The 18175-nt window shown below is 45.4% G+C and overlaps 1 protein-coding gene across 1 annotated transcript in view; it reads right to left on the bottom strand.

Moving 5' to 3' along the window:
• The window catches only part of LOC116827417 (cyclic nucleotide-gated channel beta-1-like), a 35865-nt gene that overhangs the window by 8025 nt on the left and 9665 nt on the right, over window positions 1–18175 (bottom strand). The window contains exons 8-9 of the mRNA XM_075073836.1: window positions 14745–14787; window positions 2467–2635 (exon numbers count right to left, since the gene is read on the bottom strand). Of these exons, the coding sequence (XP_074929937.1) occupies window positions 2467–2635; window positions 14745–14787 (212 nt within the window). The remainder of the gene's footprint in view (window positions 1–2466; window positions 2636–14744; window positions 14788–18175) is intronic.

Genomic DNA, 18175 nt, shown 5'->3' with positions numbered 1-18175 from the left:
GCGAGGGATTTGGAGATATTGGCCATGCCTTGTTTCACAGGCCTTCATCATCTGTGGGTTCATCATTTGTGAGGGAGTGACTACAGAATATCTACAGAATAATGGAGTAAAAACGTTATAAAATAGAGAAATACAGTCTTGGACACTAAAAATTCGACTTGGTCTGCAGGAAGAGTGTCTTTTTTATAAGACCTCGTTGTTAATGGAATTCACCCTTCAGGGCAGGAAATCCGCTGCTGGCCATGTGGAATGTTAGGTTTCCAGGACTGTACATTAGAAAAGAATTGTGTCACATATTTCCATAACAAATCCATAAATACATTTTCAGCATGGTGGAAGGAAGCACCACCAAGTAGCATGTCACTGAATGGAACTCTGGGACTCACTTTACATTAGCACAATCATTTATTGTCAGGAAAGCTAATCAGTGAGAAGGAATCGATTCCCAGCTCCAGAACTGCAGAGCAGCAAAATCTATCAAGGTCTGTGCACCGCAGGTTAAATTCACACATAGAATTCAGTGTCTCATTTCTGAGCTAGAAGCAAAGACAATGTTTAAGCATGGTTCTAGGAACATAGGAATTATTATACCAGATCAGTTTCTCCACCATTCTCTCTCTCCTCTCTATGGTCTTATTTACATTACAGTGCAGACTGTTAGCCAGGACCCATTATGGGGGTTTTACACCTTCTTCTCAAGCACCTGTTACTGGCTACTGTCAGCAAGATAGTGGACTCCGTGGCTCATTGGTCGGAGTTCATTCAGGGTGGGGGTGCATTTAGTGCTCTGTTAAAGAGGATCACAGCTCCCATTCTGGCATGCACACTCCCAGAGGAGTGTGGACCGAGTTAGCCAGCAGAATGCTGAAGAGGTACAGAGACTCCCATCCCCCTCAAAGCAAGCTACTGAACAACCTCGTTTTTAGCCGCTTGTTTGGAGGCAAGGTAGAAACGTTAACCCCTCTTCCGTATGTGTGTGGCTATGCTGACATCCGTTGGCCATCCAGGCTCATACCAATTTCTCTTCCCTTCCCTGTGGATAGCCTAGAGTGGTAATTTGTTGATATCCCAAGAAATATATTCCAGGCCCAGTTTCTTATTCAAAGTGATCAATTTTCTATGGCTATGCAGGGCCGTGTATCACAGGCGCTGTTCCCTCTTCCTAGCTTCATCCCAATATCCTTCTCCAGGCCCTGCCCCCATTACCATGTTAGCTTGATGTACAGAATGAGATTAAACCAGCAGGATTCCACCAACAGACTCTGATTTTGCTTTTCCTTTGTGAAACCTCCTTTGTCCCATAGGATAAGAAAAAAAAAAACTACCCATTCTCCCTCTTCCACACTAGAGAATGCAGATCCTGTCTGATTCCATGGACCTGCAGCATTAAATCACACTATGCAGGAGGATGGATTTCCTTTGATTCTTGTGCAACACAGGCTATAATTTGAAATCATATAACAGACGTATTTATTCTTGGAAATTTCTTTTCTACGTACTGAATATCTAGCCACATGGGGCCACTTCCCAGTAGAATTTTCTATTCTGCAATGATGTTTTACTGAAAACCTGAAATTCAGCACTTGCAAATACTTACAATTTTCTCACCACCTGCAAATGCTGTTATTGAACTCAAAGGTGCTTTCACAATACACTGCAGCCTCTCTGGAAGCATTTCAGGCTGGACTATACTCTTGACTATCTTTCAGATGCCCACTGCACTGAAGACGGTAGGTGATTGAATTCTAACAATCCAGTCTTTCCAGCAGAGATTTAAAATCTGTAGGCTGGCGTCTCCCACAAGACTGAGGAAATGGTCAGTTCAGTAAGTCTTTAGTTACACTATAGAATAAGGGTCTGATGCTGCTTCTACTGAAATCAATGACAAAACTGCCAGTGACTTCAAAGGTACAAGACCAGACCCCATACGACAATTTTTTGGAAGAGATTAGATGAATTATAAGGAGAAAGGGCCAAGAATTTCCAGCTTTAACAGTAACTATTTTTTTTAAACAAGCCTTTTGGAAAGGATCTAAACCCTCAAGCTTTAGGGCATAAGCCAACCTCTAACTATTAGAGGTTAAGAAGAATCTTTCCCTGGGGTGGGTTATCTCATAACTGCCTACTACAGGGCTTCTTGCAGCTTCCTCTGAAGCAGCTAGTATTGGACTCTGTCAGAGGCAGGATGCCAGACTAGCAGAACCACTGGGTATGATCCAAATCCCAGTGAAATCAAAAGGAAAGTCAATTGCTCGTTTTAGTAACTTTTGGAGGTTTGCAGGGCATATCACTTTTGTAGACTTGTGTAAATTACCATCTGCCAACTAACTCACACAACATATTACATGTCTGCAATGAAAGAACAAATACATATGGATGATATTCAACCTTCATAACACCCCACAGCAGAGTACTTCGTTCTTTATAATACAACAGCCCCTTCCAATATCATCCTTCTCTTCTTACCTCTTTTCTTCTTCCTGAATTTCCTCTCTCCGTGAGTGGCTGGGAGGAGCATACACTGTAAGTTCGGCCTTGTTATCCCAGTGCATAACTTCTTCTCCGGCTTCATTATCCCAATTAGTATCTAGCTCTTCCATCACAAGACCCACCTGCCCCTCGGGTAGGATACAGACTGAAATGGGAATGGTGGAGGAAGTGGTGAAATGAAGGTCGCAGGTTTTATAAGAATCTATCCACACCATATGATTTTTTACATGCGGATTGTGGTACTGTATAAACATTATTAAACAGAGAAGTATTCAAATATGCCAGAACTCAGAAAATGTAGCTCAGGATTTGAATCATTTTCAGTCATACTGGAGCTGAGACAGACATTAGTTTTGTGCTGTTTTCCCCAAGGAAGAAGTTCAGGGGTTCCATAATGGATGTGAATAGGCCAAAACAAGAATCACTCCTACCTATGAAAAACAGCTCTCTCTGTACTCATACACCAGCTATTGGGTCAGATCTTCAGCTGGTGTGAATTGGTGCAGATCTGTTGATTTTGTTGGAGTGAGACTGATCTACACCAGCTGAGGATCAGGCCCATTTATCCCTGGGGCATAATCTGATTGTTCTTGCAAAAATATGCAATGGCTGGGAAAGACCTAGAAAGCTCTTGTTCGCTTGTACTCTACTACAAACAGCAGCCAGAATCCTCTCCTTGAAATTCACCCCAGTGCACAGACATGGCCCCCTTCCCTCCCACTCTGGTTTATAGGCTGGGGTCTGTAGGATCACATCCTGCGCTCCTAGAACACTTGCCTGGTTCAAGTCCTTGTCCAGTACCTCTGGACTGGTTCTGCCTGTCTGCCTGTGTTCTCAGCAAGCAGAACGCCTCCAGGAAGCGTTTCTGGGCCAGTGCACCTCCACACAGAACCCTACTGCTGCAGTGCCTGCGGAAGTCAGAGTTATCCCCAAGTTTGAATTAACCCTGCCCTATGGCATTATACACTGCACACAGGAACTGTCTTCCACATCCTAGTCATTTGCCAACACTGCAGGGATGCAACACTAGACAATCCAATGGTCCCTTCTCTCCACACGCTCTATCAATCTATACCAGTGGTTCTCAATCTTCTGTACTGATGACCCCTTTCACATAGCAAGCGTCTGGGAGTGCGACCCCCTAATAAATTAAAAACACTTTTTTATATATTTAACACAGTTATAAATGCTGGAGGCAAAGTGGGGTTTGGGGTGGAGGTTGACAGCTCATGACCCACACCCATGTAATAACCGTGCGACCCCCTGAGGGGTCCCAACCCCCAGTTTAAGCACCCTGACATTGCCAGGTGTCTCGAAAGGCCAGCAGGCCTAATTCCTGAGAAGAGCTCAGAGTACATATCTGATCCAAAGCCCAGGGCAGTCAATGAAATTCTTTCCATTATCTTCAGTCAGCACTGGGTCAGGCCCCGCTGTCCGTTCATATCTTAGATACTCGCTCGATGCATGCGAGAAAATGAAGAAGGGGTGATAACGCTACCCAGACCATGTGGTACCCAGGCAGGTAATTCCGAGCTCTCACTAACAGCTCAATTCAACAGAACCTGGCCTCAAAACACATGGCACCTACGATGAGTTTAATAAGAAAGTATGCACCAAATTAAAAAATACAGAAAGACAGAAAAAGGACAATTATGATCCATTTTTATTCGATCACATGTGCACTAAATAATACACTACATGGCATCATGCTGACACCACACATTTCACTTTGTCTTTATCTTATTTTTTTACAGAAATACAGTTATGAAAACACAAAGAGAAGAAAGACACTTTTCTACCAATGTCGGCTCTTGTTTTTAGAGAGTGTATGAAAACAGGGCAACACAGCCACTCAGCTACCAGATGGGCACATTATAAAAACACAGCTAGGATATGTCATTTTGGTTGTGTGGACAGTAACTCCTCGTTAAGGCTGCCTATCTTGTAAAGGAAACTATCGAGGAACAACAGGTTGGCATGAAAAGGAGGCATCCAATGGTTTCTGACAGGCCAGCCCAGAATGTGTTGTGTGTGTGTGCATACTGGAGATTTTCATACAATGGCCCCTCTTGCAATAATTTCACTGTAGGGCATCACCCTGAAATTTTTCAACACACTAGATCCGTCTAGGGAAAAGTCAGCAATTACTGAGGCTGGATGAAGTTCACCCTTGCAAAGAGAGTCAGTACCAGGCCTAGGATGAAAGAATCCCATGCACCGTTGCAGGCTGCGGACCAACTGGCTAAGCAGCAGTTCCGCAGAAAAGGACCTGGGGATCACAGTGGATGAGAAGCTGGATGAGAGTCAGCAGTGTCCCCTTGTTGCAAAGGAGGGTAATGGGATATTGGGCTGCATTAGTAGGAGCACTGCCAGCAGATCGAGGGAGGTGATTATTCCCCTCTATTCAGCACTGGTGAGGCCACATCTGGAGTTTTGCATCCAGTTTTGGTCCCCCAGCTACAGAAAGGATGTGGACAAATTGGAGAGTCCAGCGAAGGGCAATGAAAATGATCAGAGGGCTGTGGCACATGACTTATGAGGAGAGGCTGAGGGGACTGGGCTTGTTTAGTCTGCGGAAGAGCACAGGGAGGGGGGATTTGATACCTGAAGGGGGGTTCCAAAGAGGATGGAGCTTGGCTATTCTCAGTGGTGGCAGATGACAGAACAAGAAGCAATGGTCTCAAGTTGCAGTGGGGGAGGTCTAGGTTGGATATTAGGAAACACTGTTTCACTAGGAGGGTGGTGAAGCACTGGAATGGGTTACCTAGGGACATGGTGGAATCTCCATCCATAATGGTTTTTAAGGCCCTGCTTGACAAAGTCCTGGCTGGGATGATTTAGTTGGGGATTGGTCCTGCTTTGAGCAGGGGATTGGACTAGATGAGCTCCTGAGGTCTCTTCCAACCCTAATCGTCTATGATTCTATGTGCCACGAATTTCTACTGATAACATTTGTTATTCTGGGTCAGATCCCACCACCCCCACTTGCGAAAAGCAGAACAGCCCTGTAGTGGAAGAGAGAGAATACAAGTATCCAGTGAGAAGTTAAAAGCAATTATTGAATCAAGCTAAGTCTTTGTGAAAGAGAACTCAATTTAAAGAAGTGAGCAGGTTGCAGCAGGCGTTCCCAGTGTGAAACATTTGGTATGACGTGGCTTTTCATTAAACCATTTTATGGTTTCAGAAGTGACGGGAAAAATAGAAAGCTCTCTTTTTGGAAGGGTGCATGTGGGATGTATTTCCAGGCTCACATGCAGTATTTGTACAGCCTCATGGCCATTACTCCCAGCCACATTCTGAAGCGCCCACAGCTCCACCTCTGAGTTTTACAGACCAGTCAATGCCCAGTGAAAGCAGGAAAAGAATGATTATCGGTGGTGATCAGAGTCAGATTGTCTGTAGGAGCAGAAAAGGAAAGGAAGACCCTCCACTCCCCTGCACCGAAAAGGCAGTCAGTCCCATATCTAAACCCTGCGATGGGGCATTAGCTCTCACTCTGCAGAGGGACACAGCTCTATTTCCTCACTGACAATGATCCCTTTGAATTAGTTCAGCCTCTGGTTTTGTTCATGGCCTAGTCTGAAGACGTGGGGGGGAGGGAATTAGTAAACAACTTGCAGATATTTCTTCTCTTTTTTTCTACCCTCAGTAGTATTTTTTCTTCAGGCTGGTTTCGCTTTATTTTGGGCAAGGGCAGTTCTCCAAGGTCTTCATTTTCCATTTGTTTCAGAGGCCCTAAGCCTCTTCCCCCCCTGAAACAAAAGGAGAAGAAGGACGACATTAATAAAGGTGCTGGCTGTTTGGATTGGGAGCAGATCGGTCATTCTATCCAGTCACTCCCTGCATTTGTCACATAAAACGATTTAAAATGCCACAACACACCAAATCAGAGATTTCACTTAAACCAGTTGTAGTAAGAAGAGGGCCTGAAATGTAAGGCCTTATATTAGAGGCCTGGTATGAGGCCTGAGGCCTGGGTTAAGATAGTTAAAACCTTGCTGATACGAAGCAAAGTCAAGTTGTGAGCAAGAGGCAGGCCCTGCTCACAGAATTTGGCAAGCACAGGGTTGATATTGCAAAAACATATATTCCTAAGAGGCGCTATGCACAAAACACTCATGCAAGCACATTCCAGAAGGGTGGTACCAGAACACCCCAATAAACACTTTCCCCAAAGATAATAGGAATATGCTGACCCATCTTAAGGATAAGGTCAGGATGAGAGCATGATGAATAGAGGTGTTTTGATCGCACCTACAGGTACAAGGCAATGGATGGCGCCCTAATACTTTTGAGGTTGGCACCCTGATACATCAAGGATGATATATAACTTGTTTGTATTGCTGCATAAAGATGTATCTCAGAGGGAGTGTCTTTGTCTGGCCTAGGGGATAGTGGAAAGTCCTGCCCCTAACTGAACCAGTCCATTGTCATGGGCATGCATGTGTTAGTGTACCTGTAACCACTGAGCTAGGGCATTAGCACTGTGCTTCATTGGCAACAAACCTGACCAAGTGCCTTCGCCATGAACTGAGTCTGTGGATGTATTGGGTGGTTAGCTCGAGGTCTGCTGTGCCAGCTGTCTGCGCAGAGTTGGGACAGCACACAGGAGAACACACACGCAGCCAAACATCTGACAACAGCAGTCATGCCTGGAGGGTGAAATTCTACCCTGTACTCAGCTAGCACAGGGCTGCTACTCCACTTAAATCACATTTAAAATAGGGCTTCAGAGGGACTTAAGTGGAGTATCAGCCTTGTGAATTTCACCCTGAAGGTAGGTGTGACGGGTTCGGTCACAGAGACCCTTGGGACTGTCACCTGATGTGCTGAGATTACCTCTGACCCTGTTTTCTCTGCCAGTTTGGGACTCCAGAACCCTGTCTTCTAGAGCCAGACACACTAGCCTGCTGCAACACGGACCCAGGGTCTGAACCATGTCCCGAAAGCTGCAGGCTTTCAGTGAAAACAGCTCAGCAAGTGCTTCTGTCTCCAGCACCCAGACACCCAGCTTCCAATGGAGTCCAAACACCAAATAAATCCATTTTACTCTGTATAACTCTTATATAGAGTAAACTCATAAATTGTCTGCCCTCTATAACACCACTAGATAGATAGGCACAGCCATTTGCTCCCCCAGGCATTAATCACTTACTCTGGGTCAATTAATAAAAAAGTGATTTTATTAAATATAAAAAGTTGGATTTAAGTGGTTCCAAGTAATAACAGACAGAACAAAGTAAGTTACCAAGCAAAATAAAATAAGACATGCAAGTCTAAACCTAATACATTAAGAAACTGATTACAGGTAAACCTCATCCTTAGAGATGGTCCAATAAACTTCTTTCACAGACTAGACTCCTTCCTAGTCTGGGCCCAATATTTTCCCCCAGTACAACCCTTGCTAGTTCCAACTCAAGTGGTAACTAGGGGATTTCTCATGACTGGCAGCCCCCTTTCTTCTGTTCCACCTCTTTTATAGCTTTGGCGCAATGCAGGAATCCTTTGTCCCTCTCTGAGTTCCCAACCCTTCTTCTAAAGGGAAAAGCACCAGGTTTAAGATGGATTCCAGTATCATGTGAAATGTTCACATGTCCTGTGCATCTTCATTACCCACTCGCTGGCACACACGTTTACCGGAAGACTTACAAGTAAACAAAGCCATCTACACCAATTGCTCTAGTTAATGGGAGCCATCAAGATTCTAAACCACCATTAATGGCCCACACGTTGCACAATTTGAATAGGACCTCAGAGTTATGCTACATATTCCTAGTTTCAGATACAAGAATGATACATTCATACAAATAGGATGACCACACTCAGTAGATTAGAAGCTTTGTAATGGTACCTTACAAGAGACATTTTTGCATAAAGCATATTCCAGTTACATCATATTCACGCTTGCAAACATATTTTTATAAAGCACATGGAGCGCAACATCACAGTAGGAACATAGGATTTGCCATAACTGGGACCGTCGAGTATCGGGTCCTGCTCACAAATGCTCGAGGCTTCAAGTGGAAGGCAAATAAAACTCTCAGAATCTGGTCAATTGTGCAATGCAACCTGCCCATCCAACTCCCCAAAGAGCCGGAGAAGAATTCTCAAGTGATTCAAGCAGATGGCATCATTCAACCTTGAATGATTTTTATTTTAATGTTTCAGGAAAGCCTAGAATAGAGATTTCTATAAAAGCCAACAAAGAGACACACTCTCAGGGGTCCCGAGGTTTAAGTGGAGTTGAGATGGTGGTAGCTAAATATTCCACCCTAACAAATACATCCTGTGACTACTTGCATACCCTCTTTCACTTGCTGAATACAAGGGCCACAAAGGTATAATAGTCATATGTTCCAACACAAAACTGGGCAGAGGAATCCACATTTCATGGCGGTGGGGATCCAGCTCCTGCCTTATTACCCCAAATTCTCCATTTGGGGAAACAGCCCTACACACTGCATGGAAGCTCGTTTAAAAAAAATCAACCCAACTGTCAACGATGACAACTAATCATCTATGACAACACTGTCGCATTTTCCTATATGTTATTCTTCAGTTTTGCCACGTACCGTAGTTGACATTATTACACAACGTCATAGCATAGTTTCATAATGCAGGATGATCTATACTTAGCCAAGGCAGATATCATCTCATTTTTTACCTACAAAGTTGTGCTGCGCAAGTCAATGGTGGGAGAGGATAATAGCTAGGGCAAAGTGCCCTGCCTGTCTGTCTCACTAGGGGCCCAAATGTATCAACTATGGCAACAGTTACTTTCGCCGTACCCATGCAGAGGGATTTTCCTTCTAGGCCCCTGAAGCCCCAAAGACATGCAATAGACGAGCATCAGGTCTAGGCTCACGTGTTAACATAAAGAAGCGGCTTTGGAGGGGTTTAGAATGTATATTTGATCCAAATTCCAACCACCTCCAAAGGCCGGCAAAATGTCCCCTGGCATTGCCCAAGGATGCACCTCAAAGTGTCTCACATAAATTCTGCTTAGAGAGCATCTGACAGTGACAGACAGACTCACTCCTCAGTTTGGGATGTTCTTCATATTTGGAGCATATACCCCCAGAATAGGACTGTCTTTCACACCATGACCCAGACCAAAGAAAAGGCTCTGAGAATCAAACAAGCATCCCAAATCTACGCTGCAGGGATTGAAATTGACCAAGAATGTACTGCAGGTCAAAACCATCTCAAAAATGCAACCCTGACATTTTAACAATATTGCTTCCACAGCTTCTCTAAATACCTTCAGAACTGGGATGTCTCTATACCGAAGCTGCAGCCCCTCTTTCTGAATCAGTTTTTAATCAGCAAAGGCCATTAATATTTGTCAAATGAAACTATGTAATGAGAGGCATTGGCTACTTACTCTCTTCCACTGGGCACAAGGTTGCAACTTCTGCAGCCTATGAATAAAAAAGGAAACAGTAAAATATTAATTATTGTTGACTATTTTTGACTATAGCCTCTCTCTGGCTTTCCCTCTTGGCGTTAACACTCTTCCCCTCTGGCAATTCAGTAGACGGCACCCTTCCCTTTTGAGTCAAAGCCAAACCAGTTCCCCAGCAAGTGATGCTGTGCTGCTAAAAGCCTTTTGAATGAAATATAAAACCAAGGTCCTACCTGTGGCTGTTAAAAATATCATTGCACTTTTTGTAAGACTGTCAGGGTCAGTGCCAGCATCCTGGCCAAATGTGTCCATTCTACCTATCTAAATTCCCCAGGCAATTTCCGTTAGATACAGTATTTTTCTCTCTCCTAGTTAAATTTCTCTGTACTACTGTTGTGTGCTGTTAAACAGCTGTTGACTCATCCCAGAGGTGATTGCATTTCAATGTCCAGCAAAGTGAGTTATTCTGATACTTGACAAGAGAGGTCCAAACTCTTCTCTCATTGAGGTTGCTGTGGAGCAATCGAAAGACCTTGGCCCAAAATTTGTACATTTTATTATTATGGCTTGGTCTGGAAAAGATTGCTAAGTATTGGCACAGAAAACTTAACCACGCAGGTTTTGCTCAAGTCTCCAGGGCTAGCCCCTTAACAGGTCTTCCTTCTCTAAGGCACAGGACAGCCAGCAGTGCCAAATTTGGAGCAACCAATACAGCACCATTCTTAAAAATCAGCCCAGTTTATCAAGGCAAACAATGCTGTGCGGGGATCTCTTTTAAGGCACTAAGGCCTAAGCAAAGAGTGGGACGCCTCTTCCCTGGCTGACTGAGAGGTCTGGCTGGGGAGGGTAAGGAAGTCAGAGCAATGACAGAAGCATGGAATCTTTCACCTGCTCTGCTCGGATTAGGGTGACCAGACTGCAAGTGTGAAAAATCAGGACCAGGGGTGGAGGTAATAGGAGCCAAAATAAGAAAAAGACCCAAAAACCAGGACTGTCCCTATAAAACCGGGACATCTGGTCACCCTAGCTCGGATCCAGGCACAGAACATCAGGTCGCAGCCTCTAGCTTTCTCGGACCAAAATGGAAAACAAATATTAGGCCGGATCCTACTCACCGTTATAGCAGCATGTGCTAGGGTTCCACACACCCTCTGCACTAGCATCAGAGCTGCTGGGATGCTCAGGAGAGTACAGGCTGCACCTAGCAGGAGCTGTGTTCCCTGGAGATATTGTCCCTCTAAAGTCACTCAATGGCGAGCATAACGCAGCCCTAAGGGTATCCTGGAGGATATGGGTTTTGTGCGACTTTGCTGTACGATGCATTTAAATATTAACAAAAATAGTGGTGGAGCCCTGCACGACACATCTGAGCTGGAGAGCAGGGGGTGTACAGAAACCCTGGGAAGTACCAGTGGGGAACCTCCCAGAACAGATTAAACATGTGACCTTTTCACAGCAAGTCAGTAGAATAGAGGGGAGAGCCCTGCTGAACGTGTTGGAGCTTGGAAAGAGGACGTGGGGTGGGGATTACTAGATGTCGCAAAGTATGGATGAGCTTTGCTGTGCTGAGCAGTCCCTGGCTTATATTTAATGGAATCCAGTTCAGTAGTAAAAATAGGTTGGGTTTGTTTTTTTAACCCAGTCACTGCCTCTGGAACACGCATGGGCCACTCGGTTTGCTTGGGGGAAGAACTTCCAGGGCTGGCCTGGTTGGTTATTTGGCTCTGAAGTAATGAAAGGAGGAATTCCATTTTAAGTCCCTGTTTGTTCTTCCTTACTTTATACTTGATAGTGTCCCTAGCCTCTGTTTTCAGAGGGTGGAGATGGACAGCAGGAGAGAGATCATGTGATCATTACCTGTTAGGTTAACTCCCTCTGGGGCACCTGGCATTGACCAGTGTCGGTAGACAGGATACTGGGCTGGACAGACCTTTGGTCTGACCCAGTACGGCTGTTCTTATGTTCTTAGGTTCTTGATCTTCATTGATTTCAGTGGGAGCAGGATCAGACTTTTCAAGTGCTGATGATATGGGAACATGAGAGGAGCTGCCAGACCAGTTCAGACCATTGGTCTAGCTAGTTCAGCAACCTTCCTTCAGCAGTGACCAACACCTGAGGTTTTAGAGGAACGGGGAAAAGCCGTGTTATCATGCACAGTTTGGAAACAGTGTGCATGGAGGTGTGGGAATATTTCCTCCTCATCCCCGCAGGTGACCATGTTGTAAAATGTTACATTGTACATCAAAATGTGGCTAGTGGTCATAGAATTATCCTAACTTCTATGACATCCAGCCACAGTATTTTACCTCTGCGGGTATCGATGCCACTTTGCGCAGAAGGGACCCCATCTTGCCAGCCCAATGTTAACGCATCGTCATGGGGGGAGAGCCCCACAAACCCCTAATCATTAGTTTAGTCTCTTTATCATCCCCCCGTAACCACATACTTGGGCATCTTGCTTCACTCTGGCCAGAGGCTGTGGAATCACCTTCTCCATTCCTTGAACAAACCACTTGAACACCCTGCCAATCAGAAACTCCTGTTAAACTCCTCTTACAGCGGTTGCTTTCTTCATCAGAGGGGTTTGCATGCAGCTTGAGCCAGTGCAGACTTAGCAGCCCAAAGGGCCCACAATGCAAGAAGCGAATTTACCTTATATCTGTGTCTACCCTCTGCGTATTGCTCTGCACCAATTCAATCAATCAATCGAGATAAGGTGTCAGAGATGGCTAGACACACTCAGCATGTTCTTGGGTTCCCTCTATTAGAATAAATGTTCCCACCAGGCAAACATGGGGGGATGCACATGGGGCAGCAATGGAAAGGGCCAACAGATCGAAGTGTTAGGGAACCCAAATTTCTAAGAAACCAAGGACGGTCCCAACGCGACAGTGGAACATTTCAGAAGGATTCATGCTGCACTACCTGCCACCGTCGCCACCTAGCGTCTGAAGAAAGAGAGAGGCGCCACGTCCCGACAGGCCGTCTGTAGATGCCTGCTGTGAGGTTCCTGATACGCTGTGACTTGCTTGAGAGCTTCCCTTTGGTGCTGTCCTTGTCTTACTCACTTTACTTTCTGCTTGAGATTGTTCACAGCGAGAGAGAAGCGACACCGTGAGTTTCATTTTAAACAATGAAGGCCTTTAAGGCTGAAGCCATGTAGGTGAAATCCACCCTTGTGCAGAGGGCGAGATCCAACGAACATCACTGGAGCTATGTCAGTCTACTGCAGCGGAGCATCCAGCCCAAGGTCAGAACTAGGTCTATTTTGAGGGCATACGGGGGATTTAGATGTTGCATTCACAGCCTGTGCCAGCCCTCTGCACAAGGGAGAGCTTCACGCAGTAGGACTGTCAGTGAGGTAAGAGCTGCCACCTGCTCACCATGCTGCTTGTGAATTGTGCACCGTGGATCAGGGCCCTGTTGTGCTAGCCACTGGACAAACCCAGAACTAAAAGACAGTCCCTGCACTGAGGCCTTGTGATGAAGTGGGGCTGTTCTTAATGTTTCCTCTGAATACCGTGTGGGTGCCTCAGTTTCCCCTATGCATTTCTTAAGTCTCCAGTGTGCATAAATGGCCAACACTCTGTCTCCTAGCAACAAACGGACCGGGCCCTTCCCACCTTGCAAGGGGATAGCTAAAGGTGAACAGAGAGATCAAGTGACCTCCTGGCCCGGGAAACAGACAAATGCCAGAGAGAAGGGTCTGGAGCAGGTTTCAGTTTGAAGCCAGCTGCAGATGGGAAGTGAGGGCAGACGGGGTTGTCTGGCTCGCTGGGCCCCAGAATGGACCTGGCTGAGGGGTCCCATTCTCCGTATCTACAAGCTCTGTTTTAGACCATGTTCCTGTCATCTAATAAACCTCTGTTTTACTGGCTGGCTGAGAGTCACGTCTGACTGCAAAGTGGGGGTGCAGGACCCTGTGGTTTCCCCAGGACCCACTGTGGGAAGCGCACGGAGGGGCATATGCTGAATGCTCCAAGGTCAGGCCCAGGAGGTGAAGCCGTGTGAGCTTCTTGCCCTGAAGACAGTCTGCTCCAAGGGAGAGGAGGCTCCCCAAAGTCCTAACTGACTTTGTGGGGAGCAGTTCCAGAGCATCGCCTGGGGACTCCGTTACAGGCATTTACAATCTGACAACCAAAACACCAGTATCGGCACTGCTCTCAGTCATGTATCTGCATCAGCCCAAATGATCACCCGCATTTTGAGCTCTAAACTCTGTTAAAACCCTCATCAGAAGAAGAAGAGCGGATGGAGGGGAAGCATCATTCTGTATTTTCAGTCGCTGGTTTCTGAAACTAACCACCACTATGTTGTTTGGTTTGTGCTCAGAAATGAATACAGCGCAGAGACTAACTGGCATCTTAGAGTCAACACTTTCAAGCGCACAAGGTGATGTTTCAGAGGGTGAAATGAAAACTGAGGCGCTGTGGAGCACTAAGGGATAAGAGTTGCCCCTTTGACCTAGTTTTATAAACATTTACAGCAAAGAACGCCCCAGATACCTTTGCTCTGCTGTGCATGTATCCGTACAGGATCTCTACGAGAACTAGGACCAGTACCAACCAGTACAAATTTCCCTTGAGTGCTAGGATGGGTACTAGCCAATTAATCAGCATAGGATGGCCACATGCACCTGTTTTTGACAGCACTAGTCCCTAGACAGCACAGGTACAAGTAATTGACTTCCTTTCACTGCCTGCAACTCCAAGGCTATGAAACCGGGATACTGAGGGAAACCAGTGAAATAAGATCTTAGAAAGACACTGGGCTATAGCAGACTATGAAGTTTGCATTCCTGAAAGTTCTACAGTCAGGCATCCCATTCACACCAGCAAAAATCACTCACCTTCTCTTACGGCTGCCTCTTCAACTTTCCCCTCCGCTACATCCTGCCATACAAACACATATGGAATAGACTGACATGCCGGCATTTGAATTAAAGTGACGATGCAGCTGATAGCGACACCTCTGCCCCCAACCCCATCAGCATTCATCTTTGCATGCCTTGGCCTGGCAGTAGAGATGCTCGACAGACAAACAGTAACCAGCATTTATAATATGGACAGAAATGAAGGAGTGATTTGATTGGCTCCTGCTACTTCCCAGGCAAATGTACAGCTCTGGCTAATCTGACAGCTCGGTTCTACTTTGCCATGTTACACCTCCCAGGATCAATACCCCTCTGGGGGAAATAAATTTTGGCAAAAGGTATCTCCACTATCTTTTTTTGTTAATTGAGTTTACATTTTAAAAAGCAATCACTGAAGACTATAACACCCTGCAGATCCTAAGGCACAATTAAAACTAAACTTTCTGTGTAGTTGAGAGCTAAGCTTAGACAGACTTAGGTGCTGTCAACACTAGGGCCGCCCGGGGGGGGGGGGCAAGTGGGGCAATTTGCCCCAGGGCCCGGGCCCCACAGGGGCTCCACAAGCTGCTCTGGGTTTTCGGCGGCACTTCCACGGCAGGCCCTTCCCTCGCTCTGGGTCTTCGGTGGCGGGTCCTCTGGGTGGCCCTGGTCAACACGAGGGGAATTAGTGGTAGCACCAGGAGGAATATTTCAGCCAAGATTCACCGGGCTGATTCTGATCTCACACAGGTTTTATTCCCGTGTAATTCATTTCATGTAATGATATCAGTGGAGCGATTCAGGTTTTACACCCATGTAATGATTTCAGTGGAGTAACTCCACATACACTGATGTAGCTGAGAGCAGAGTCAGGCTGTCATCTACTGGGTATAAAATAAAAAGTTGCTTGTTTTCTCTTCTAGATGCTCTCAACAGAAAATCATCTGTTTTTCCTCCCGAGGGGTTTGTGCATAAATAGAGCGAGGGCAGGAAAATAAGAAGTATGCTTCTCCCTTTGGTCTTTCACTGACCTGACCTAAAGGGCAGTGTTTCTTGCTCACTTTGAAGTTAACATACCCTGCTTGGGCTAAAGAGGCTTTCACAAGAGAATTCTGCCTTTCAATAGAAATCTGTTTATTTTTGATCCTCAAGCTTGTTTGTAATATAAGTACTGAAAATAATTCCCTGCCCACCCCCGCCCCTTCAGGTCAATGTTTAGTCCTGAATAGGCTGGACAGGCATAAAAACAAGCAGGAAAATACCCTCAGGTGGACCAGATAAAGTATCAAAGAAAAATGGGTTCATTTTCTTCACAAGAGCTCTCTTCTTGAGGTATAACTCCATTCAGAATTCGCCCGGATGATTTCCACTGCTTAGGTATTTAAGAACATCATTACAGCTGTTATTACTGGAAGGTCAGAACTACAACTGTCACCGTCCTGAACTGACTGCAGATTACCCAAGAACAAAGTCTGTCCCTGTACAAATCACATTTAGGTCTTCTGCTGCTTTTAGCTGTTTAACTCTGAATGTCCCAACCTTCATCTGTATGGGTCAGATGCTAGGTGCTCTTTTAAAGCAGAGTTTTACTGTTTAATTTGTAAAACTGGAAAACAAGCAGAGGGGGAGGAAAATTTCCATATGGGATGGTCTTCACTAGAAAACTAAGTCACATCAAACCATGCCCTCGAGGAGCTGTGCTACCAAACAGAATGCTGAACACCGTTAAGTGGTCCAGGTTACAGGAACCACGATACTTAACACTGTGAGTAACACCTGCTAGAACCTAGGACTAACCACAACCAGCTGACACAATGTTAAGCACAACTTGTCTCTGTCTGCACTGACTCCAAATTGTTTTAATAGCCTGTAAGTTAACATGATTCCTGAAGCTCATGTTCTTATACGACCTAATTTTCTAGTGAGGACCAGCCCAGAGACAGCCGTAACAGCTTTCACAATGACCGAGCTGTTAGAAAGTCAATGCATGTGTATTAAGCCCGAAAAGATTCCTCATGGAAAACAGTATGTATGAGATCCTCCTGCTGTTGCACCTTATGATTACTGTATTTATCTTCCCATTTTTCATTTCTAGAGACTGGTGGAATGGAATGGTTATTTTAAGAGCTCATCCTTCACCCAACATATATGGCACTCCACTTAAGGTGAATAATATGCTTGCTTTGGCAAGTCTGAAAATTAGCATAATGGAGGCTGGAGTGACACCAGGAGTTGCTAATGGAGACTTTCACCCCTAGCTCATGAGTTCACATATGGACCAAATCACTAGTAACTTGAAGCCAGTATCAGCTGACAGCTATCTTGTGGCTCATATGAAATGGGTTGGTGGGCTCAGTCCAGTGCTACGGGAAAAGTGTCCATATCACAAGTGGTACTAACTGGCCCCTTTCTTGTCTGCAGCATTGTCATAGGCTTGATGGTGACTATGACTGGAGGGGTGTTAACGGGCCACTTCACCATGAGTGGTCCCTTGAAATGTGTTGCCTCCTTGTGCTACACAATCTGTTCCACCTTGTATTTAGCTGTGAAGCTCTGAGTACGTTTCCCAGATCCGAAGAAGAGCTCTGTGTAAACTCGAAAGCAGAAGCCGGTCCAGTAAAAGATATTCCCTCACTCACCTTGTCTCACTAATGGCCCCTTTGTTGACAGTCTCAACAGAAAGATCACAGATTGAATGAGCTCCAAAGACTGAATGCCCCTCTCTCTCCTAGAAGCAGGTTCTTGGCTTCAGGATTGGAGACTGGCATATCTGCTCCTTATGTTGCACTGTTCTCGAGACAAGCAGAGGACTCCACTCTCCAGTGCCGTTAAAGGGAGTCTTTGCACAGAAGGCCAAAAGGGGCCACTAAGATCCTCTTGTCTGAGCTCCTGGCAGAACACTGACCAGAAAATTCCATCCAGGCATTCCTGCAGTGCAGGGAAACGCACTGCCCTTTTGTAGAGCCCAATAACTAGTAGCCGAGCTGCAGCACCTTTCAGAATGAGATCCCATCTGGACTGAAGGACTCCAGGCGACGGTGCATTTTGCCACATTCCATGTCTAGCTGTCCCAATGGTTAACAACCCCCTATTAATAAGTTGTATCTTATTTCCAGTTGGAATTTTTCTAACTTCATTTCCAGCCATTGTGTCTGTCTATTCTTTTACCTGCTCATTTAAAGGTCTCCCTAATATCAGATGCCTTTTCCCCATGTAGCTACTTACAAACTGAAATCGAGATGCTTCTTAACCTTCTCTTGGAAAACTAACGAGATTGAACTCCATAACTGTCCGCATGCAAGGCACGTTTCCCATATCTCACTTTTCAGTAGCATGAAACTAAGGTACCGATTTAGGAAAAGATGGTTTAATAAGTAACAACCCCTGTAGAAAGCAGCTTTCCCCAAATTGCAAAATCATGTTATTAA

This window comes from Chelonoidis abingdonii, chromosome 19 (genome assembly GCF_003597395.2).
Source record: "Chelonoidis abingdonii isolate Lonesome George chromosome 19, CheloAbing_2.0, whole genome shotgun sequence".
Taxonomy (NCBI): domain Eukaryota; kingdom Metazoa; phylum Chordata; order Testudines; family Testudinidae; genus Chelonoidis; species Chelonoidis abingdonii.
The sequence above is the reverse complement of the archived record's forward strand: the minus strand, read 5'-3'. Positions and strand labels throughout refer to the sequence as shown.